The sequence below is a fragment of the Physella acuta genome, unplaced genomic scaffold (genome assembly GCF_028476545.2).
Source record: "Physella acuta isolate Inbredline_101_S28 unplaced genomic scaffold, ASM2847654v3 ptg000244l, whole genome shotgun sequence".
Lineage (NCBI taxonomy): Eukaryota > Metazoa > Mollusca > Gastropoda > Physidae > Physella > Physella acuta.
The window spans coordinates 258,419-282,901 of NW_026731763.1; the positions used below are offsets into that span (position 1 = coordinate 258,419).

At 37.4% G+C, this 24,483-nt stretch overlaps 2 protein-coding genes across 2 annotated transcripts; both read left to right on the forward strand.

Moving 5' to 3' along the window:
• Positions 1–402: 402 nt before the first annotated feature.
• LOC131938460 (uncharacterized) lies at positions 403–3,461 on the forward strand. Its single transcript, XM_059296493.1, has 4 exons — positions 403–416; positions 780–971; positions 1,689–1,899; positions 2,998–3,461. The coding sequence occupies exons 1-4, from the start codon at positions 403–405 to the stop codon at positions 3,181–3,183; spliced, it is 603 nt and encodes a 200-aa protein (XP_059152476.1). The 3' UTR covers positions 3,184–3,461.
• Positions 3,462–6,884: 3,423 nt separating this feature from the next.
• Positions 6,885–23,657, forward strand: LOC131938452 (uncharacterized). Its single transcript, XM_059296482.1, has 12 exons — positions 6,885–7,069; positions 8,385–8,908; positions 11,887–11,997; positions 14,325–14,380; positions 15,454–15,606; positions 16,112–16,270; positions 18,916–19,123; positions 19,629–19,883; positions 20,461–20,574; positions 22,009–22,077; positions 22,569–22,695; positions 23,436–23,657. The coding sequence occupies exons 1-12, from the start codon at positions 6,968–6,970 to the stop codon at positions 23,607–23,609; spliced, it is 2,052 nt and encodes a 683-aa protein (XP_059152465.1). The 5' UTR covers positions 6,885–6,967; the 3' UTR covers positions 23,610–23,657.
• The last annotated feature ends 826 nt before the right edge of the window (positions 23,658–24,483 follow it).

Genomic DNA, 24,483 nt, shown 5'->3' on the forward strand with positions numbered 1-24,483 from the left:
TAGTGTGGGAGACTTGGGAACTAGAGATGTGTATGTGTGGTAGTGTGGTAGTGTGGGAGACTTGGGTAGTAGAGATGTGTATGTGTTTATGTGTGGTAGTGTGGGAGACTTGGGTAGTAGAGATGTGTATGTGTTTATGTGTGGTAGTGTGGGAGACTTGGGTAGTAAAGATGTGTATGTGTTTATGTGTGGTAGTGTGGGAGACTTGGGTAGTAAAGATGTGTATGTGTTTATGTGTGGTAGTGTGGGAGACTTGGGAACTAGAGATGGGTATGTGTTTATTATGTGTAGTTTATTGCGAGACGTGGTACTTGTGTGTGTTTTTGTGGTGTTTGGAATTTTTTTGTCAGACTTGGGTAGTACAGGTGTGTGTGTGTGTGTTTTTATGTGTGGGACTTCGAAATGGTCAACCTTGGGTATTTCATCTGGTGCTGATAACAATTTCGTATACTGGGATTGGGGTGGAGGTGAGAGGTGTTGGATATCTACTTTTGTGGTTTAATTGCTGTTTCATTCGTCGTAGGATGAAAAGTAGCAACAACAAAACAACAAACAACTTAATTAAACAAATTGAAGCAAAATGCTTGCACGCAGCAATTAAAATAAGGACAGATTGCGTAGTTGATTTAATTATTTCCCAATACTGATTGCATTCAATTACACATGTCATTGATGTATTGTAACATTGTTCATTCAGTGTACGTTAGTTAGAGCACATCTGTGTGCATGTTGTATAACTTTTAAAATGTCTAAATCCTCCCCCCCTCCCCCCGCCGCAGCACCGACGATCCCATAATTCTCCTACCCGGGGACGAGATCGTGACCACATGCGAGTTCAGCACGGCCAAGTTAGACCACTCAGTGGTGCAGGGGGAGGCAACCTCTGATGAGATGTGCAGCGGGGTACTCACCTACTACCCGAAGAGCAACGTGACTAACGAATTTTGCTTCAGTGGAGGCCCGGGTATCAGGTACGGCTATCCAAAGAGTGCCCAGCGTCAGGTACGGCTATCCAAAGTGTAAGGTGCCAAATATTGTGTAAAAAATGTATGAACGTTCATGTGCGACCAGTCTGACCAATACTTTTATTAAAGAAAGCTAATTCGTTTTACTTTCTTATTCCTAGTACATTTAGAAGCTTAATATTTGAAAGATTATCAAATTCGTTTAATTTTCCACGGTATAGTAATTTGTTCTAATCGCAGTTGACACTACACAGGTTAACAACTAAACAACACTTGCGTTAAAAGTCTATCAGTAGCTTGAAAATATATACTTTTAACAGTGTCCGCCCCCCCCCCCGAAAAAAGTCTACCGCCCCCCCCCCCCCCCCCCCCCCCGAAAATTTCAAGTGCCCCCCGGAGAAAAAAGTCTGGAAGAAACACTGGTTATCCACTCTTATGTTATTGAATTTAGTAATCTTTTAAATACATTATAAAGACAAACCAAATGTCAAATTAGATTTTTAAACAAATAAATTCTTGCATTGTCGCCGGAGCCAAGTGTGTTTATAAGCTATGAGTGATATCGCTGCATTAAAGACAAGAATCCTAACGTCTTATCGCCAACTAAAAAGCTTATAATAAAAGCTTTAAATTATTATAAAAGTAAAAACTTGTTAGATTCGCACCTTAATTAACCAACCTAATAATACACACCCTCCGTTAACTGTTATTGTTTTACTACAGTTACTGTGATCCCGCCTCGTGGTCAAGGTTTCAATGTGCCGACCCCTACGCGTTTCTCTCTCCGTCAAGCGTCAACGTCTCCTCACTCTACCAGGGCCTGGTGTCCAACTGTCGGCCGTTCGGTCCCTGTCTGCAGGAGTGTGTCCAGTACATCACACAACAGGCCCGTGTCGACGGTTGTCTCAGGGGCGAAATATACAAATATATACAGGTAGTCACGCCTTTGTACGTTAATGGTAACCTGCAGGGTGGTGTATAGACTTTTATGGTATTGCTTACATAACGTTAAATGTATTGCTTTTGCTATTAAATTTGTTTTTTGTCGGTCTATCATCATCATCATCATCATCATCATCACTCCTTTATGGCCCCTGGGGAGCAAAGGGCTGCAACCACACATCTCCAGCGGACTCGGTTTTGGGCTGCTCCTCTAATCTGTGCCCATGAGAGCCCAGCTGTTTTTGCCTCTTCCTCAACCGTTCTCTTCCATGTTTTCTTTGGCCGGCCCACCTTCCTTTTCCCCGGGGGATTCCAGTCCAATGCATGTTTTGCGATGTTTTCTTTTTCTTTTCTTAACGTGTGTCCGATCCATCCCCATTTTCGTGCCTTTATATCTTTCTCTATTGGCTGTTGCTTTAAAATTTGCCACAGGTCTATGTTTGTTATTTTGTCTGGCCATCTTATTTTGAGTATATGTCATAGGCATTTGTTTACGAACGCCTGTAGCCTATCAGTATTTGTCTTCGTAACCCTCCAGGTCTCCGAGCCATAGAGTAGCACTGCCTTAACATTTGTGTTGAAAATCCCAATTTTGCTCCGGAGTGACAGGGCCGTGGACCTCCACATCGGGCGCAGCGAGTTGAAGGCACATCTAGCCTTGTTGATACGGCATTTTATGTCGTTGTCGGTCTATGGTCTGTCTTAATACAACTATTTTTTTGTTTTTGTAGTAGTTCTATTTTTACTAATATTTTGGATACTTTGATTTTATTGGAAACACAAGCTTTGTAGCTAAAGCAGCAAGCACACAGTCATTAACTCGATAACCATCCTTTCCATAAAGTGGAGTTTATGTTTTAACAATTACGTTAAATGAGTGAAATCGTGTGGGAATTAAGCTTGCATGTTTCCTAGCTATATTCAGGTATCAAAGACAAATAGGAGGACTTGAAACCCCAAAAAAAAACACGAAATTTTCCTGATAGGAAGGCGCTCGCCTTCACGGTTTCATACAATTTGGCAAACCATTTTTCTAAACTGGAGTTTATTTTTTTTATTTTTAATCCGTCCCTGTTTTGATTGTACACAGGAAAATATCCTGAGCTTCCACGAAGAGGGCCGTAACATGATGGCCCTGATGGCCTCATGCCAGACGGAAGTTTACCTGGCCATGGCAGCCATTACGCCAACCGTTGAGGAGCGGGGACTGGCTCTCCATATCAGTGCTGGAGCTCTGCTGGTCGTGTTGGTGCCAGCTCTAGTCCTGCTGTTCTAGGAAAGGACAGAGTGTAGGCGATGACAGCATTTAATGTGTGACTTATAATGTATATAATTTGGTTTTCATTTTTCTAATAGGTATCTATGGCCTATTTTATTTTAAGTGCGTCGGATATTAGCAATTTAGTTATTTCTTTGCTTTGTCACTAATATGGTTCAACGTGTAGTAAAGCACATTGCGCTTTGACCAATAACTATTTTATAAAATATTTTTCTCAAACAAAAATTACATTAAAATATAAAGTCCTAAAATTCACGTGTAACGTGTAGTAAAGCACATTGCGCTTTGACCAATAACTATTTTATAAAATATTTTTCTCAAACAAAAATTACATTAAAATATAAAGTCCTAAAATTCACGTGTAACGGGTATCGAAGGCTAGTTTAGAGAATAAACGCTTTAAAATATTACACAACGGCGATCAAATTGAGTTTTTACTATAGGCCTCTTTTGCCAAGGGCTCGTGCGCTGTCACATATAGAGGTATAAAAAACGTTTGGGCTTTATATATTAGATTCCTTGTATGTATAAAATCGATTGAAATAGGTTTTCTGAGATAAATAGAATTTGCTGATACAAAAATATTCCTTCTCCTTTGTAAAGATACTGCTTTCAAATGCTAACATGATTATTCCTAAAAATATTTTTGTTGAACCAAAATAGAATGATTGTTAATAGCAAGATAGTTGTGATTTACAAAAAAATGTCCTAATAAAGTAATAATGATTAGAAAAGTATTGCGTTTTGTGTTGACTTTTTACAATAATTTCGTCAAGTTTTAGTAGTCACATTCACATAAATATAGATGGTCCCATAGGCAACGTAGCGTGTTCAATGAGGCCGAAAGTTGAGGAAGGAATTGGGAAAGGCTGAAAAGTGTAGCAGGAGGCCGTGGGGAGTGGAAAGCTTTGACAGGGGCCCCTCTGTTCAGCAAGGAACGAAAAGGAAAAATGATGATGGTGAATGTAGTTTAGAGTCTCAGGTCAACAACGATAATTTAAATACAACCAGTAAGCCCTCTGCATCAACTGGAAAAAAAACCAACACGCTTGTTTATCTACTTTGTTGTCTAAAGTCTCAAAACCTTCAATAGAGAATAAAAAAATAAATCACTCTTAGTTATTGTGCCTCTGGACAACCATCATCTCAATGCATACGCTTTTTTTTAAACCACGACTCTTTACAGCGGTGCCTCACGCCGAAGACACCGCTAAACTGTAAGAGTTCGCCCACGCCTCAAGCCGAGATCTCCAACATAGAAGTGCTCTGATACCCAAGGATCTCCCTCGAGGAGACTTAATTTTAAACAGCAAGACTGCTACAGCTGAGGCGTATTTAGGGAGGGGGCGGTTTCGGCTTCCTAAGGAGAATAGGGTAGACAACACTTCGTCAACTCACTTGATTTTTATGAAGATCGATCCCTGATAACACATCCTCCCCATATTAATTCAAACTATTTCCTTCAGGACTATTTGTCTCCTTCTCTTCCTCTTTCCCCGTGGACTACACCAGCACCTGCTTAGTGATTCTATTTACTGTCGTTCTAATAATAACCACCACCTTGTCTTTGCTCTTATTTCAATCTCCACTTTCTGTAACTTACTTCATATTTAGCTATAGATTCTGACTGATTTTTTTTTTAATTTTTTGACGATGCATTTGAATTCCTCATTGGTTTAAAAAAATAAAAAGGATTTCATCGCCGCTGATTCTAATCTAAACGTCATGCCACTATCAATTAAATATCACTGCTCCTTTAACCAGTTTAATTTGTTCTGCATTTGTTATTGAGTATGTGCGAGAAGGCAGTACACATCGCAAAATCCGAGACTTTTCAAATGTTGTGTCCGGTGGATTTCAATTTGTTTCCTTGAGCTTGTTATAATATACAATCAACCAGTCAAGGCAATACACATGTCGTATGCCAATGTGCACAATAAATGTTTCTAATTCTTTGCTATAATGTATCACTTTTACGACCTTATTCTAACAAACTTATAATCCAACTATGTAACATATAACAGAGACTGTTCCAAAGATAGAACATAAAAAACTGGCCAAAACAAATTAGCGTCTGCTACAAGCTATAGTTTAAATACAAATCAGGCTTATTTGTTTATGACATTATTAGTGGGTTTTTTAAGGATTATTGGCATCTTAAGAAGAATTTAATTGGCTTCAAGTAAAATTTTAGGAAACGAATTCGTACACGTAATTATTAAATCTTTTCTAGACTGTCGCACGCACACACACACACATATATATATATATATATATATATATATATATATATATATATATATATATATATATATATATATATATATATATATATATAATATATCAGGAGGGGCGCCAAATGGCAAGTTCGTCCCGGGCGCCGGGAGTGGTCCCTACGCCTCTGTGCTACAGTGGACCAAAGTTCATCAGAGCTCCTAAAGCCTTACCCGAGTGAGAAAAAATCCAAATTCAAACAACTACTGACGTTAAGTTTGTTCTTGTATGGACGAAAGTGTGGAAGTAAATTCAAAGGGCCGGATGACGCATAGCATAAAGAATAAAAAACAGGCTATCCGAGCTTCTGTGTGTATGATAGAATGATGTCATGGAGAAAAAGGCGAGTGTTTTGTGTGTATGATAGAATGATGTCATGGAGCTATATATCTCAGACAACTTCTTCAAATGAATTTGAGCTTTTCTATAGGCTGCATTTCTTCCTAAACCCTTTATGGACGTTTTTTTAAAAGCAGAAGACAGAGTGGTTTTTCTATAAGTTTATTGTCATATAATTATAAAAAAAAATATTAATAAAATACATTATTCACACGTGAATATTTATTATATATGCCTATACACATGCATATATTTAAGTGTGAGAAAGTGACGAAAAATGTAAATATCCAGCTGTTCTGTACCTTCAGTAAGCGCTGGTAGAATCTAATGGCACTTGATCAGCCTTAGTACAGAAAGGTCAAGTTTGGAGGGTTTTTTGTTAACAGTAGAACACAGTCCTCAAATAACCAGCGACCATACACTGAAGGTGGGTCCTAGAGCACCGGTCACCTGACGCGGTAACCTTGGTGGCGTTGTAGGCCAAACTTCGCGGAAATAAAAAAACTAAATAAATATCGCGTGACGGTGGGGGCGTGGCTTACAGTCACAAGAATCATGTGATTGGGTTTGTTGACAGCAAATAACATTTTATTTTACTTTCTCATATAAGGAGTGTAGAGGAATTTAGTTTAGCAATTTTGTCTGTAGCCTGTGTGTCTATGTGTCTGTATGTGTGTCTGTCTGTGTGTCTGCGTGACTGTAAACACGCAAACTTTAGCGCCGTTTCAGTTATTTTGAAGCACATGGAAAAAAAATTATTGAAAATATATATTCGAACCAGTGCACCCCCCCCCCCCCCGAAAGTCTCAAGTATCCTCATGGAGAAGAAAAAATGTCTGAAAGAAACACTGATCAGCCCATTTTTTAATATGTTACAGTATGTTTTGTGTTTTCTTCAACCCGACATTGATTTTTCTTCGTCTAGATTAAACAAACCTAAAAATAATTTAGACAAGTAATTACAAGTCATACGGCTAGGTATTTAAACTTATCTCACAAAAATCAATAACCAACCTATGTTAGAATAAAATTGATTTATTTAATCCTTGCTCCCTTTCTGTCCACGATGTGCTGTGTAGCTGCTCACCATCTTGTTCTATCGTACCTCGCCTGGTCCCTCTGTGTGCTGGTCAGCTGTGCACGTCCGCTGACCAAAGGTCGCTACTATATGGCGATATACCACGAGTCGAACGTTCGAGAGGAGAGGGTGCCAGTTTTTAGAGATGAGGGAGTCGATTACAAGACGAGGTACGGCTGCAAGGTGCTACAGGTAAGGCTGGACAAGGTTAATTTTAACACTTACATTGTTCAAAGTTTGTTTAAGGGTCGCAGCACAGGTTAATACAGGTTAGTGGTCTTTTGGGGACTCTTTTAGACTTATTTCTCTGAGGGGGGGGGGGGGCGCTTGACATTTTCGTGAGGGGTGGGGAGAGTCGCAGTACAGGTTAGTGGTCTTTTGGGGACTCTTTCAGACGTATTTCTCTAAAGGGGGGGGGGGGGGCGTTTGACATTTTCGTGAGGGGTGGGGAGGGTCGAAGTACAGGTTAGCGGTATTTCGGGGACGCCTTCATACGTATTTCTCTAAAGGGGGGGGGGGGCGCTTGATATTGCCGTGTGAGGTGGGGAGGGGTGGACGGACACTGGAAACAGAATATATTTTCTGCAACAACTATGTTTCGTCGAAGGGTGGGATGTACGTGAGATCCCCCCCCCCCCTCCTCTTATAGCAGAGGAGCCAGAGAGAAACACCCCTTACTGTACAATTTTGGTGTCAACCCTGAAACACGTCAGTACACACTATATAACTGATTACCGTGTATTTAGAAACCCGTCAGTTGAGCAATGAAGATTTTTATTTTGCCTGTATTGTTGTTCGAGTAAGGATTAGGGTTTAGGGCAAGAGTCTGGATTATGGTGAAAGCAAAGGGTAGAATCATGGCAACAGTTGAGACAAGGAATAGAGTTGGATTTACCGTTAGCAATAACAGAAACAGATTCTAAACGCCATACCGATGAGACTAAACGTAATAAAAACACAAGTTGTTTTAGATACAATATACAATTAGGGTTTAGATGTTCACTGATAGACATGGCGATCCAGAGTTGTCCGTGACCTTCACATTGCCCATTAAGACTTAATTAATCAAGCAGGTCAAAAACATGAGCCAGGCAATCGAACTAGTTAGTTTCAGGCAGTGTCTTAGCGAGGTCGGGTGTCATCCGGTGCGGCATTTAATGGTGTCACCCCCCCCCCCAGAGGCGTAGCGACCCTTCCCGGGAAAAACTTTCAAATTTTAGATTTGCACCCCCCCCCCCCCCCCACCCCTCAAACTTTCGATTTACACCCCCCTCGAACTTTCAATTTGCACCCTCCCCCTCAAGTTTTTCTCTATATATTTTGCTATTTTTTGCCTTGGTGTCAATCCCCTAAATGGTGTCACCCAGTGCGGTCCGCACCCCCAGCCCCCCCCCCCCCCCCCCCCCCTCGCTACGCCTCTGGTACAAATTAATGTTAAGTAACAAGGTTTACGTATACCTCATGTCTTAAATGTGGTTGACCTTATTTATTCTCTTGCTGATTCCAGACATTGGTCCGAGATTCTGTGGTCACCCCCATCTCGTCGGTCCTGAGGAGGGTCCGGCTGGTCCGTGACGGTCGGGCCGTGGCTGACGTCATCCAGGCCTTCAGCCACGTCTCCCAGCTCACGCCCGGCAGCGGCGTCCTGCAGCCGCGTCGTGACGTCACACACGGACGTGATGACGTCAGGGACACGCCGAGTGACGTCACGCATAGCCAGGGTAATGTGACGGTTAAGAAAGGTGACGAAACACAAAGGATAAGAAACTTTACAGAGGCGAAGATTTCACGCGATAACGTCACTGTTGCGCCGGATGACGTCACGCAGGATAATGTCACAGCCGCGCACGGTGACGTCAGTGACGATGGTATCACAGACACACAGGATGGCGTCATAGACCAACAAGATGGCACGCAAGATGAGGGGGCGGAGTTAAGTAGCAAAACATCGCCCGACTCTCACATCACAAGCGCGGTCAAGAGGCAACACTGCACATTGTCTAAGCTGGATGCTATCAACATCATTAAAACGTAAATTGTTTCAGTAAGGGGGGGGGGGGGGGGGGGGGGTCATTGATGCACCTTGTCTAAATGGGATGCTATCAACATCATTACTCCCCTTACTATAATAGAAATAATAAAAAATATTAAAAAGAATTTAAAGAATTAAAAAATATAAAAATAATGAAAATAGTAAAAATAATAAAAATAATAAAAGTAGGCCTAATAAAAATAATAGCAATAATAAAATAATAAACCGGGAGTGATCTCCCCTAAACTTTCTCGAATATTCTTATATAAAATAACAGGGGATGGAAACTCGGGCTATAGACATGATTTTTAATCCATTTTAAATACTTAAAGTTTTAAAAATAGAATAAAATCTCGTAGACAAATTAATTGCACACCAAGTGAACGCAAATAAAAAAAGCGCATAATAGTGCGCAATATTATTAGTACTTTTAAAATTTACATTAGTTTTTTGAGAAATCGGAAGTAGCGTAAATTACTACTTCCAGTCAACGGAAATTACTCAAAATTTAACAGAAGGTAGAGAATTAGATCTTTTACTTACATGTGAAATTTCATTTATCTATCTGAAATAGTACTCAAGTTATAGGCTTTTAAAAAATTCAAAGTAGGAAAAGTACCACTTCCGGTTATCGGAAATCGCTCAAAAGTTGATACGGATCTACGATTTTGATAAAATACTTATATATGAAATTTCATCAACCTAGCTGTAACGGTACTCAAGTTATCGTGTTTACACACGGACAGACACACACACAGACACACACACACACAGAGACATACGGACAAGATTGCAAAATTATGTTTTTCCGTATCAGTGAGGTGTAAAACGTCGAGATTTGTAAAAATCTCGATTTTTTTTTTTTGCACGATTACAATACTTTCTCTATACTACGTATATACGAGAAAGTAATAAAAGGAATAAAAAAATATTAAAAATAATAAATATAATTTTTTTTACTTTCTCGTATATACGAAGTATAGAGAAAGTATTGTAATCGTGCACAAAAATCACTTGAAATTTTAACTATTTTCACCGTATTACACCTCAGTCCTTCATCACATCCGAAGTATAGAGGACTTATTTTAATCGGGCAAAAATTATCAATCCAGATTTATCAAAATTAAAAGGTTTTATGCGTATTCCAGTCTGAAAAACTGGGCTTTGCAATTCTGTCCGTATGTCTGTGTGTCTGTGTGTGTGTGTGTGTCCGTGTGTAAACACGATAACTTGAGTACCGTTACAGCTAGGTTGATGAAATTTCATATATAAGTATTTTATCAAAATCGTAGATCCGTATCAACTTTTGAGCGATTTCGGATAACCGGAAGTGGTACTTTTTCTACTTTGAATTTTTCAAAAGCCTATAACTTGAGTACTATTTCAGATAGATAAATGAAATTTGATATGTAAGTAAAAGATCTAATTTTCTACCTTCTGTCAAATTTTGAGAATTTTTCGTTGACCGGAAGTACTTATTTACGCTACTTCCGATTTCTCAAAAAACTAATGTAAATTTTAAAAGTACTAATAATATTGCGCACTATTATGCGCTTTTTTATTCGCGTTCACTTGGTGTGCAATTAATTTGTCTACGAGATTTTATTCTATTTTTAAAACTTTTAGTATTTAAAATGGATTAAAAATCATGTCTATAGCCCGAGTTCCCATCCCCTGTTATTTTATATAAGAATATTCGAGAAAGTTTAGGGGAGATCACTCCCGGTTTATTTAAATTAATAACCATATAATAATAACAACAAAAATAAGAATAACAACAATAATATAGTAATTACAATAATAATGAAGTTGAGGATAATGATAATAATGTAAATAATAAAAATGATACGATAACAATATCAGTTACGTTAACGATAGTGTAAAGCTGCAGATGTAAATGGTGTTGACAATGTAAAACACTCAAAACAGTCCCTCCCTCCCCGTCCCCCAACTCCCATTACGTACATGGCGTCACTTATGGAAGACCCCTAAACACCACCTTTAAATAAACTAGTTTATTTCCTGTTTATATAATATAGTAGTCTCCCCTTTCTCCAATCTAAGACGTCGTATCTAATGAGATAACGGAAGTTATTGCAGTTTCATTTAACATGAACTTTACTCCCTGTTGCCTTTTTTTTGTATTCTTACTATGTATGAATGTTGTAGAAATGCAGGGTCGGCGCTACTTATAAGGCGAACTAGGCGGCCGCCTAGGGCGCTGTCCATAGGGGGGGGGCGCATAAATGTGAAATCGCCATTATTAAAAAGTACCTAATAATTGATAACTTTGATTAAATTATATATACAAAAGCGTACCGATCTATTTAGGTGCCCAGAACGAACTACCAATTTTGAGCCTCAGCTTGCGCGTTGGTGAAAATGCGCCCCAACCTCCTCATTTTAAAAGGTCGGGGCGCTTTTTCACCAATGTTTCTTCCAGACTTTTTTCTCCGGGGGCACTTAAAATTTTCGGAAGAGGGGGGGGGGGGGGGGGGACGGGGACTGACTAAACTTTTAGGGGGACGGGGGACGGGACACGGTTAAAAGTATATATTTTCTAAATAAATTCCATTTCGTTTGGATGGGGGGGGGGGGGGGGGGGGGAGAGACAAAATCCTACAAAATATTATATTTTTTGCACCTTGATAGAATAGTGGTTTTGTAACCACAAAAAACTATTCGATTGCAGCAGTGATTGTTCTACAGTAATTTTATATATATATATATATATATATATATATATATATATATATATATATATATATATATATATATATATATATATATATATATATATATAGGGGCTCAAAAAAATTGCAGGGGGGGGCGTTTTAATAAGTTTTGCCTAAGGCGCTAAATAACTTGGCGCAGGCACTGAAGAAATGAAAAGAAAGTGATTGAAAAAACTATACATGCAACATTTTCTCTTGTGTGAAATCATGTTGTTTCAAGTTTGGCTGTGTGTTTCACACAGGTATGAAGATGGTAATTTTGAGATCGTTGACGAAAACGACGTCAGCAACGGCCGTGATTTGAATGCTGTCCAGTATCATTTATTCAAGTACACGACAAGTGGATTCCTTAAGTACGTCATTTGTCTAAGTGTCTGTCGGACTGTCTGATTGTCTGTCTAATTGTCTGTCGGATTGTATAATTGTCTGTCTGATTGTCTGTTAACTTGTCTGTCGGATTTTATAATTGTCTGTCTGATTGTCTGTTTACTTGTCTGTCTGATTGTATGTCTGTCTGATTGTCTTTCTGCATGTCTGATTCACAAACACCGTTATCATTTCTTTTAAGTACACCACAAGTGGTTTTCTCAAGTGTGTCATTTGTCTGTCTAATTGTCTGTCAAATTGTCTGTCTGTCTAATTGTCTGTCTGTCTAGTTTTCTGTCAAATTGTCTGGTTGTCTAATTCACATACACTGGTATAATTTTTTCAAGTGCACCATCAGCGTTATGGGATCGTGCTTACATTATAAAACACAGACAGGACTTTTTGACCTTGATCTAGACCAGGGGCCTCCAAACTTTTCAGCCCGAGGGCCGCATTAACTATCAAATATCAGTTGGGGGGCCGGAGTTTCTTTAAGGCATCTCTTCGGGGGGGGGGGGGGGGGGGTAGCGCCCCCCCCCCCCCCCACCAACGAAATATAATTTATATAGAAATATATACACATTTTAAGTGTCCACTCCCATCTTCCCCCCCCCCCCCTCCCTAGTAAAAAGTCCGGAAGAAACAATTTCTGGGGTCGATCACAGACGAGGTCCAAGTTTGCTCTGCACTCAAATTATTCTGAACGCATTTCATTCTTAAAAATGTTTGTTCACACAGGTATGTTGTTCCAAAATTTAAAAGGTACTTTGATGCAGAAGTTTTAATATTAGGAAAATCATCCTTGTGCAAAATCTTATGAAAAACCCATCCGCTCTTCTTTGAACGTGTCTCTAAGGAAGTCATTTTCTTGCAATTCAATGACCTCCCGCCGCAGTTCATCTTTGCGACTGGCCACATTTGCATCATATGGGTTTTGAAACAGTCACACTTCTTCTGCCTTTGAGTCCAAGTAAGAGAACAGCTAATGAAACCCAAGCTGGAGGTCTTTGATGATCTCGTATGTAAATGACGTGGGGAACTCGGTGGTTTTGCTTCAGCCGTAAAGACCTTGCACTGCTGAAAGTGTGTCAAGTTGTTAGCCTGTACTTGTTCCAAAAGCATGACACGTTTGTATCTAAAGGCCTTTAGGTTGGTTTATAGATCAGAAACTAGATTTCCCTCTCTTGCCGTTTTAGATTCAGAAAATTTAAATGACTAGTAAGTTATGTCTGCAGCAGAGGCCAATTTCTATACCCACTCTTCATCAGACAATAATGATTGTGGCTTGCCTTTACTTTCAGGAAGTCACCTATTTTTTTTCTTAATTTAAATATTCTGCTCAGAACTTTCTCGCATAATGAGCCATCTTACTGATGTGAAATATGATCAATCTTGCGATTTTGTATTTGTCTCTGAACTATCTATGGTAAGATATTCTCTCCTGTAACAGTGTCATACATTCTATGTAGGGAAGCCAGCGCTTGTGTTATGTTCATGTCTTCATCCACACCTCTTAATAAACACAAGAAGTTGAGGTGGAACAACTGTCAAGCTACTCATCCATTGCAAATGAAAAATGGCGAAGCTTGCTTGCATTTTTCGCTATTTGAGTCACGATGTTTTCACCAATGTCTGCAACACGGCGGGCAATGGTATTTGCACCCTAAGCTACCTTTTTAAAATTGTTTTGAATTTTCTGTGCAAAGTTCCTCAGTCACCTTTAACACACATTTATTAATTGGACAAAAAGATCGTCGCGGGCCGGATAAAATGATCTCGCGGGCCGCATCCGGCCCGCGGGCCGTAGTTTGGAGACCCCTGATCTAGACCTATTCACCATAACTGTTTTATCTTTTAACTAGTCACTTTTCCTCATTTCATAATATATTAGTTCTAGCATATACTACCACCCCTCACACACACAGACACACACACAGACACACACACATATATATATAAATATATATATATATATATATATATATATATATATATATATATATATATATATATATATATATATATATATATATATATATATATATATATGTGTGTGTGTGTGTCTGTGTGTGTGTGTGTGTGTGTATAAAAACGTAAGAATTACATGATGTGGTACTGTGTATGCTTAAACTGTTTTTAGCAGATAAACAAATATTTGACATTTTCAACCTGAAACAAGTAAATCATGAAACAGAAAAGAAAGAAAATCATGCTTTACCCTCCCTTTTTCATTTATTATCTGAAGGTTGTGAGTTGTCCAATGTATGAGAAACCGTAAATTTTTACGAAAGAAATAATTAAATTATGTTTCCAGAATGATCTACACCATCAACAGGTGTACTCGGGCAGTGACCGTAAACAGCACAAAAAGTAAGTGGTGTTGTTGTATAAAAAGTAAGTGTTGTTGTATAGGCTAACAACAGCACAAAAAGTAAGTGTTGTTGTATAGGCTAACAACAGCCCAAAAAGTAAGTGTTGTTGTTGTTGTATCGGCCAACAACAGCACAAAAAGTAAGTTTTGTTGTTGTTGCATTGACCAACAACAGCACAAAAAGTAAGTGTTGTTGTATCGGCCAACAACAGCACAAAAAGTAAGTGTTGTTGTTGTATCGGCCAACAACAGCACAAAAATTAAGTGGTGTTGTTGTATTTGCCGACAACAGCACAAATGGTAAGTGTTGTTGTTGTAGTATAGGCCAACAACAGCACAAAAAGTAAGTGTTGTTGTTGTTTTATTGGCCAACAACAGCACAAAAAGTATGTGGTGTTGTTGTATAGGCCAACAACAGCACAAAAAGTAAGTGTTGTAGTTGTTGTATAGGCCAACAACAGCACAAAAAGTAAGTGTTGTTGTTGTTTTATTGGCCAACAACAGCACAAAAAGTATGTGGTGTTGTTGTATAGGCCAACAACAGCACAAAAAGTAAGTGTTGTAGTTGTTGTATAGGCCAACAACAGCACAAAAAGTATGTGGTGTTGTTGTATAAAAAGTAAGTGTTGTTGTTGTATTGGCCAAAAAAAGCACAAAAAGTAAGTTTTGTTGTAGTATAGGCCAACAACAGCACAAAAAAATGTGTTGTTGTTGTTTTTGTAAGACCAACAACATGACAGAAAGTAAATAGGATTTGTTGAAGTATTAGCAAACAAAGAATTGTTTCCTATGTTCGTGTGTATAAGTCTCAGATCATTGGTTCATGATATTATTTGTCCTGAGATACTTTTTCTGAGATCATTTGTCATGGAACCAGACATATTATATATATATATATATATATATATATATATATATATATAGGGCATATTCTCCTTTAATTTATTTTTATTTTTTCAGGGCGGTTATATATTAAGTCTTTATCTATGTAGAACTTAGTCGTATAGTTTATAAGTTATAGATTTCAAATATCAGATTCCTAAAATTTACTTTATTTTCTCGGTGTGAAAAGCCGACCTAGGGACACCTTGCAGAAGTCGGGCGAAGGGTGTCGGCGGAAGCTACTACAATGGCCCCATTTTTTTTGGACGGAAGCCATTTTGTCTGATGACGTCATTTACAGCAGACCGCAAGAAATGCATCCTGAGCAACAAGTACGTGGAGGGTGAGTTTAATTAACAATTAGCAAGTACGTAGAGGTCGAGTGTAATTAGCAATGTAACAGGTACGCTGTAGGTGTTTTAATGTTACCAGGGGCGGATTAAGGTGGACGTGACCAGGGGTGGATTAAGGTGGGCGTGACCAGGGGCGGATTAAGGTGGACGTGACTAGGGGCGGATTAATAGTAGTGTATAACTTATTTTCTCCTTTTTAGTGCATTATTACATAAAAGCTTGTTATTAAAACGTTTTTTATGAAATTGTTTTAGTGTGCACAAAATGACGACACTCATACTTAATTGTGAATACTCCATTCATTGTTACAAATAAGAGATATATTGCGAAAAAAAAACGAAATCAAAATTTTGTATTTTATTTTTCCACTACCCGGGTATAACCGGAGCCCAAACTAGACATTTTCAATGAACGAACGTTTGTCTTGAATGGAATAAATTGAATTTTCACCCCCCCCCCCCCTCCCTCGTCCCCCCCCCCCCCTTCTATTTACAGCTGCTGACATCCGGAACATTGAAAACTGGGATACAATCAAGAGCGCGAAACCTTTGACCTTTGACTGTGAGAAGATGTACTTTGACCGGACCAATGGCGCCGTGTCACCGTTGATGGACGGCTTCTTTTACGTCACTCAGGGCCAGAGAATGCTGGAGTGTAAGTCTTATACTAGGTCAAGGTCATTGGATGCTAGAAGGTCAGTTTCAAGCTCCGTCATGGCCTGGGGTTGCTGGATGGTAATATAGGTCAATGCCAGAGAAACCAAGATAGTAAGTTTGAAACTAGGTCAAGGCCAGAGAAAGTTAGAGAGTGTTATCAGTATAGGGCTGTTAAGTAGGTCACCAACCAGTTCTACGGCTTATGCAGGTTTTATTGAGCTGTAGAACGGGTTGGTGACCTACTTACCAGCCCTATGGTCGATAGAACTATTAAGAAGGTTTCAGTGAATGCGCATATAAAACTGGTGGGGTTGTGCACCTTCAAAAGGGTTTAGAACGATTAAAGCAATTACTTACCAATATTTAAGTACTACAGGCATTACTATCAGGACGAAAAAAGTTATGTAATTTAAAAGCTGAGCATAAAATATTATGAAAATATATTAATTCCTCAACTGTATTCAAAGTAATTTGTTAATTGATCTTTGTAATACATTAAATATACGGCTTATATATATATAAGTAAAAAAATCAATCAATTGTATATTACAGTCTGATATGACTAATCTCTAAACTTTAACCCAGTTTGATACGCTTTTGTAAACCTCTAAAATATCTCACAATCTGGTACAACTACACCAAACCTCTAAAATATCACACAGTCTGGTACAACTACACCAAACCTCTAAAATATCAGTCTGGTACAACTACACCAAAACTCTAAAATATCACAATCTGGTACAACTACACCAAACCTCTAAAATATCACAGTCTGGTACAACTACACCAAACCTCTAAAATATCTCCCAGTCTGGTACAACTACACCAAACTTCTAAAATATCAGTCTGGTACAACTACACCAAACCTCTAAAATATCACAGTCTGGTATAACTACACCAAACCTCTAAAATATCTCCCAGTCTGGTACAACTACACCAAACCTCTAAAATATCACAATCTGGTACAACTACACCAAACCTCTAAAATATCACCCAGTCTGGTACAACTACACCAAACCTCTAAAATATCTCCCGGTCTAGTACAACTACACCAAACCTCTAAAATATCTCAGTGTGGTACAACTACACCAAACCTCTAAAATATCTCCCGGTCTAGTACAACTACACCAAACTTCTAAAATATCAGTCTGGTATAACTACACCAAACCTCTAAAATATCAGTCTGGTATAACTACACCAAACCTCTAAAATATCTCCCAGTCTGGTACAACTACACCAAACCTCTAAAATATCTCACAGTCTGGTATAACTACACCAAACCTCTAAAATATCACACAGTCTGGTACAACTACACCAAACCTCTAAAATATCTCCCAGTTTGGTATAACTACACCAAACCTCTAAAATATCTCACAGTCTGGTACAACTACACCAAACCTCTATAATATATCACAGTCTGGTATAACTACACCAAACCTCTATAATATATCACAGTCTGGTACAACTACACCAAACCTCTAAAATATCTCCCAGTCTGGTACAACTACACCAAACCTCTAAAATATCTCACAGTCTGGTATAACTACACCATACCTCTAAAATATCACACAGTCTGGTACAACTACACCAAACCTCTAAAATATCACACAGTCTGGTACAACTACACCAAAACTCTAAAATATCGCAGTCTGGTATAACTACACCAAAGCTCTAAAATATCTCACAGTCTGGTATAACTACACATAAACTCTAAAATGTTTCATCGTCTGGTGTTTTACACCAAACCTCTAAAATATCACACAGTCTGGTATAACTACACCAAACCTCTAAAATATCACAGTCTGGTACAACTACACCAAACCTCTAAAATATCTCCCAGTCTGGTAAAACTGCACCAAACTTCTAAAATATCACAGTCTGGTATAACTACACCAAACCTCTAAAATATCACAGTCTGGTACAACTACACCAAACCTCTAAAATATCTCCCAGTCTGGTAAAAATGCACCAAACTTCTAAAATATCTCACAGTCTGGTACAACTACACCAAACCTCTAAAATATCACAGTCTGGTACAACTACACCAAACCTCTAAAATATCTCCCAGTCTGGTACAACTACACCAAACCTCTAAAATATCACAGTCTGGTACAACTACACCAAACCTCTAAAATATCTCCCAGTCTGGTACAACTACACCAAACCTCTAAAATATCTCCCAGTCTGGTATAACTACACTAAACCTCTAAAATATCTCACAGTCTGGTACAACTACACCAAACCTCTAAAATATCTCCCAGTCTGGTACAACTACACCAAACCTCTAAAATATCTCCCAGTCTGGTACAACTACACCAAACCTCTAAAATATCTCCCAGTCTGGTACAACTACACCAAACCTCTATAATATATCACAGTCTGGTATAACTACACCAAACCTCTAAAATATCTCCCAGTCTGGTACAACTACACCAAACATCTAAAATATCACAGTCTGGTACAACTACACCAAACCTCTAAAATATCTCCCAGTCTGGTACAACTACACCAAACCTCTAAAATATCACAGTCTGGTACAACTACACCAAACCTCTAAAATATCACAGTCTGGTACAACTACACCAAACTTCTAAAATATCACAGTCTGGTACAACTACACCAAACCTCTAAAATATCTCACAGTCTGGTACAACTACACCAAACTTCGCAATCCGCCGGTCAAGGTTGGCGTCCACTACGGCGTGGCTCTGGCCAACTCCTACATGAAGGAAGACCTTCTGTTGTTCGGAGACGGAGACTTTAAAGACACGTCCTACGCCACTGCACCGGATATGGTAGCTCACGAGTTGGCTCATATGATCATGCAAAAAGATTCAGATATTAATCAACGGTAAGGTATGCCTATCCGATTAGTTTAAAGATTGTATTGCTCATTTGATCATGGAGAAGGATTCAGATATTAATCAACGTTGAATTATGCTCATCAGATAAGTTTGAAGATCTGTGCTAAATGTACTAAGATTATATGATTAATTCCGTCAAAATTACACCAAACAGTTCTGGTAGCTGCATTAGTCTTACTTCATCTGTTGCACAAATATGTACCAAAATTTAAGTCCCTCTATGAAACAGCTGAAGGGTGGTTGTTTTAAATATATAATATTTTGAGCCAAGTTAATGTTTTGACTTCAAAATTGTCCTAGGATTTAAAAGAAAAAAAAATGTTTAAATTCTATTTGTAAAAAAATATAATAATATTTAGTTTTTTTTTTTCCTTAAATAAAATAATTTCATAACTGTACATATTCTAGGTTTCTCTTATAAATTTATTTAATTAAAAATAATTTTGTAAATAATGTAAATACTTGTTAACTCGACATTCTACTTTAATATAGTAACAGCACGGGGCCAATCGCAGGCATACGAGAAGCGTTTGCGGATATTTTCGCTAAAACGGTGGAGTTCTATATTTTCGGGATGTTCGAGTGGACCCTGGCCTCCTGGCTACACGAGGATGGCCAGCCCATCCGGTCTCTGGAACTTCCGCCCATGCTGACCGTCGACGACTTAGTGCACAGCGATTCGGAACATTACAGCGGGGGCGTGTTCGCCCGAGTCTTCTATCGTATGGCTAAAATGTTCGGGATCAGGTAACGTAAGTTTTCTGTGGGTTTATATAACGATGGCGTCGCAAGGAGGGGTGAAGTTGGGGGAGGGGCGGTGGTAACTATCGAAGTAGATTTTATTTTATTTTATTTTTTTTTTATTTTTTTTTATTTTATTTTTTTATTTTTTATTTTAATCTATTTTAATCTATTTTAATCTATTTTATTTTATTTTATTTTATTTTATTTTATTTTATTTTATTTTATTTTATTTTATTTTATTTTATTTTATTTTATTTTATTTTATTTTATTTTATTTTATTTTATTTTATTTTATTTTATTTTATTTTATTTTATTTTATTTTATTTTATTTTATTTTATTTTATTTTATTTTATTTTATTTTAATTTTATTTTATTTTATTTTATTTTATTTTATTTTATTTTATTTTATTTTATTGTTTTATTTTGTTGTATTCTAAGCATAAAAATATTTACAGATACTAATGGGGGGGAGGGGGTTATTATTTACTTTGCAATATTAAATAAATTGGATTTATTATTTAGGTCGTGTAGTCTTATATTTGATATGCGTAAGATATTTTTCCATGAATTTTTTTAAGGGCGACAACCGAATGTTTATTGTATGCCAACACTTTCTACTGGTACGGTGTCAACGACACGTACGAGAGCATATCGTGTACCATCCTTCAAGCTGCTTATTTCGTCGGTCTTAAGTAAGTTATTGTTGGCGTCTTCCATACTACAAGCTGCTTATTTCGTCGGTGTTCAGTAAGTGATTATTGGTGTGTTCCATTCTTCAAACTGCTTATTTCGTCGGAATTAAGTAAGTTATTGTTGGCGTGTTCCATACTACAAGCTGCTTATTTCGTCGGTCTTAAGTAAGTTATTATTGGTGTGTTCCATCCTTCAAATAGCTTATTTCGTCGGTCTTAAGTAAATTAATGTTGGTGTATTCCATCAATCAAGCTGCTTATTTCGTCGGGTTTGATTCTGTTAACTTAGACAAAAAAAACACTCTAAATTGACTTTTTTTTCTCCAACATTGTTAATTTCAGGGTTAAGATAAGCTTTAGGGTTAATATTTGTGAGATGATTACAGGTAGAGTAAAGTTCGGTGTTCAAAAAAATAAAAAAAATAATAATAATACAATAATAAAAAACTCATTCTTTAAGTTAGTAAGTAATTCGCGCAAGCCACGAAACACTTTTAACGAACTATCGTAAAAAAATCGAAATCCAAACTTTTACAAATCTCAACGTTTTACATCTCCCTAAGTCGGATAAACTTAGTTTTGCAATTTTGTCCGTGTATGTATACATGTGTTTGTGTGTGTGTGTGTGTGTCTGTCTGTGAATACGATAACTTGAGTTGAAACTTTATATAAGTTTTATATTTTTTTTTTTATTTTAGTTCTCTATCAATTTTTTTTGCGATTTCCATTAACTGGAAGGGGAACTTATTATTCTTTCGGTTTTTCAAAATTAAGGTTAGGATTATTAAATGTTTTATTTCAAGTTAAATTTCGGAAATCGGTTAAAATGCCGATTCTAGATATCACATTTTTGGTTTGGAGTCATCCATAAATGACGACACGGTTTTTGATGATTTTTACCTCCCCTCCCCCTTCGCCACACATCGTCACAAAAAGACAGATCAGCCCCCCTGAAATGACGTCACACCTCAGCCTACAACCCCCCCCCCCCCCCCCCCCACTTACAATCAAAATTGCAGTTGAAGTTTTCTTAAAATACGATATTTTTTCTTGAATCTAGTCTGAACTCTGTCAATATAGAGTATTTTAATCAATCCCTATTACAATTTATTAAAAAGCGTTTTCTAAAACGCGAAATAACGACTAAAACTCGTTTTCTAACATTGCTTTTCATTAAAAAAATCAACACAAACACCGTCACAAAATTACGGACCCCCCCCCCCCCCCTCCCTAAGAGTGCGACGTCATTTATAGACGACCCCTTTCCAGTTAAAGTTGAAGTTGAGGTGCTGATTTTGGTTTTGGTTTCGGTTTAGAGAAAAAGTCATCACTCTCGACCTCTATGGGTCATTGATCTAGAATAGGAATATTCGAGAAAGTATAGTGGAAATCATGTATTTACTTAAACATGATTCTATCAATATTGTGTCTCAGCATGTATGAAATCAACAACTATAACAAGATCGTCAAGATAGACATCACAAAGGCCTGTAACATGGAAAAGTACGTCTGGTTTTCTCGTCTCATAGTTATTTCCCTTTAGAAACACTAAGCGGGCTTAAAGAGTTGAGCAAGGTTTAAGTAGCTGTAAAACTGCAATCTATACAGTTATTATTATATACATACACATGCATATGGGGACAGTAGAGCATTCGACTGCTAACATGAAATGTCTCGAGAACCTCGCCAAGTCCACCCGGCTATGACGGGTACCTGCCTCAAGTTAAGGCGCTGGGCATAGTGCTGACCATACCATCCCTTTATATGCCGAGATCACTGAAAAGGTGAACACTGCTTATATATATGTATGTATATATGTGTATATATACATACATATATATATATATATATATATATATATATATATATATATATATATATATATATGTTTGCGTGTGTGTATGGATGCATGTGTGTGTTGCATGCATATACAGACAGTAAAGTATGCTATAATAGTGCGTTGATTATTCCTCTTCCTCTATCTCTAATGACAGCTTCAAGATAAGTGACTTGCTTGTAGGAACTAATGTCAGCATCATCGTTTCCAGTCGCCGGCGGCCATTTTTCAGGATCTTCTCACCAGACATGTCGGCATTGCGCGTGAAAACAACCCCGAAATCGGTAAACCTGGAGGTTCATTGTCTTCTGTATCCCGGCAACGGTGCTCGCTAGGTTCTTCTGTCTCTCGGCAACGTTGCTGGCAAGTTCTTCTGTCCAACTTCTCCCCTGAGATAGCCATGTCCAACTTCTCCCCTGGGAGAAGGAATTGGGAGAATACATTTTATAGTCAAAGCTATCGTAGTTAAAACAGATTGATTTAGTATGGACAAGTTATTGTAGTTAAAACAGATTGATTTAGTATGGACAAGTTATTGTAGTTAAAACAGATTGATTTAGTATGGACAAGTTATTGTAGTTAAAACAGATTGATTTAGTATGGACAAGTTATCGTAGTTAAAACAGATTGATTTAGTATGGACAAGTTATTGTAGTTAAAACAGATTGATTTAGTATGGACAAGTTATCGTAGTTAAAACAGATTGATTTAGTATGGATAATTTCTTGGAAGCATTAGCACTACACGTTGTTTACTTTCTTGTTCAATTTACTTATTATTACTTCCTTGTATTTATGCAGCTCATTTTTCACTTAACCTGTTAAAAGAACCTCTTCATTTGTTGGTTCACTATACATTTGTTAGCTCCCTATACATTTATTGTTTCACTATACATTTGCTAGTTCCCTATGCATTTATTGTTTCACTATATATTTATTGGTTCACTTTAATTTGTACAGTATCACTATATGTGCGCTGTTATTATTTTTTTATATTTTTTTTTTAATTGAACGCCATTGTGCAGGTGAGAATCAAAGTGACACGTGACCGTCAAGGGAAATTGGCTCTAATCTCAGTGGGATTAGGAAAACTCACCCTCATCAAGAGCCTGTGGTATGATCAAGGTAACGTCTACATCCATTTTTACACTGGGCTGTTGTCGGAAACTCGAGCTCAGATCACCACGGAATTCGCGTGATACAAAAAAAGTCGTCGGAAATTTTTGGGAAAAGTTTTTATTTTCAAAAACTGTTTTGTCTGGAAAAATTACACACATTTTTTTTTTAAATTTAAAATTGTAGTGTGATGTTTTATTAAAACGTAAAAAAACTAGATTGTGTTTATTTTGTGTCATTTTCATAATTTTTTTCTACTTAGTTCTTCTTCTTTCTTGATTCTAGTATTGGGAGGGATTCCTCTAACACAATTAAATTTACTGGAGGAATATTGAATTAAATTTAGTGGGGGACTATAGAATTAAATTTAGTGGGGGACTATAGAATTAAATTTAGTGGGGGACAATAGAATTAAATTTAGTGGGGGACAAAATAACTTACTTTATTACCACAACAAATCAAAGTTAGTATTTCAAATGTTCAATCTCTCTCCCCCCCCCCCCTCCTCACTAATGGTCTGGTGTTCAAAAGTGATGTATGATGTGGTTTGTACGTAGAGAAGTTTATTGTGATGTGTACATTGATGTTTATTCTGTGATGTGATGTTTAAAATTAAATGTATGTTACTCTATGATTTCCTCATGCATGATGACTTGAGTACTGTTTTAGTTAGAGGACGAAATTTCATATGATTATAAAAAAAATTTTAACTTTTATTTGCAATTTAAAACAAGTGCAACAACATCAGCATATTTTACATTTTTTTAAATGTTCTTATTTTAAAAAAAACATATCAAGATGAATTTACAAATGTATACACTTTTTTTTAACTAAATTTTATCATCTAATGAAACCATTTTTTCCGGATGAGCGTATTAAGAGTATGTTTAATTATGTATGTTTTAATAAAGTAAAATGAAAGTGTTGGGATCCGGATGAGTAGGGATTGACAAAACT

Coding starts and splice junctions, on each gene's coding strand:
- LOC131938452 (XM_059296482.1), top strand. CDS start 6,968: ATGGCGATATACCACGAGTCGAACGTTCGAGAGGAGAGGGTGCCAGTT. Junction 11,998..14,324: donor ACGACAAGTGGATTCCTTAA/GTACGTCATTTG, acceptor TTATGTTTCCAG/AATGATCTACACCATCAACA. Junction 15,607..16,111: donor GAGCAACAAGTACGTGGAGG/GTGAGTTTAATT, acceptor TTCTATTTACAG/CTGCTGACATCCGGAACATT.
- LOC131938460 (XM_059296493.1), top strand. Junction 972..1,688: donor AGTGGAGGCCCGGGTATCAG/GTACGGCTATCC, acceptor GTTTTACTACAG/TTACTGTGATCCCGCCTCGT. Junction 1,900..2,997: donor AAATATACAAATATATACAG/GTAGTCACGCCT, acceptor GATTGTACACAG/GAAAATATCCTGAGCTTCCA.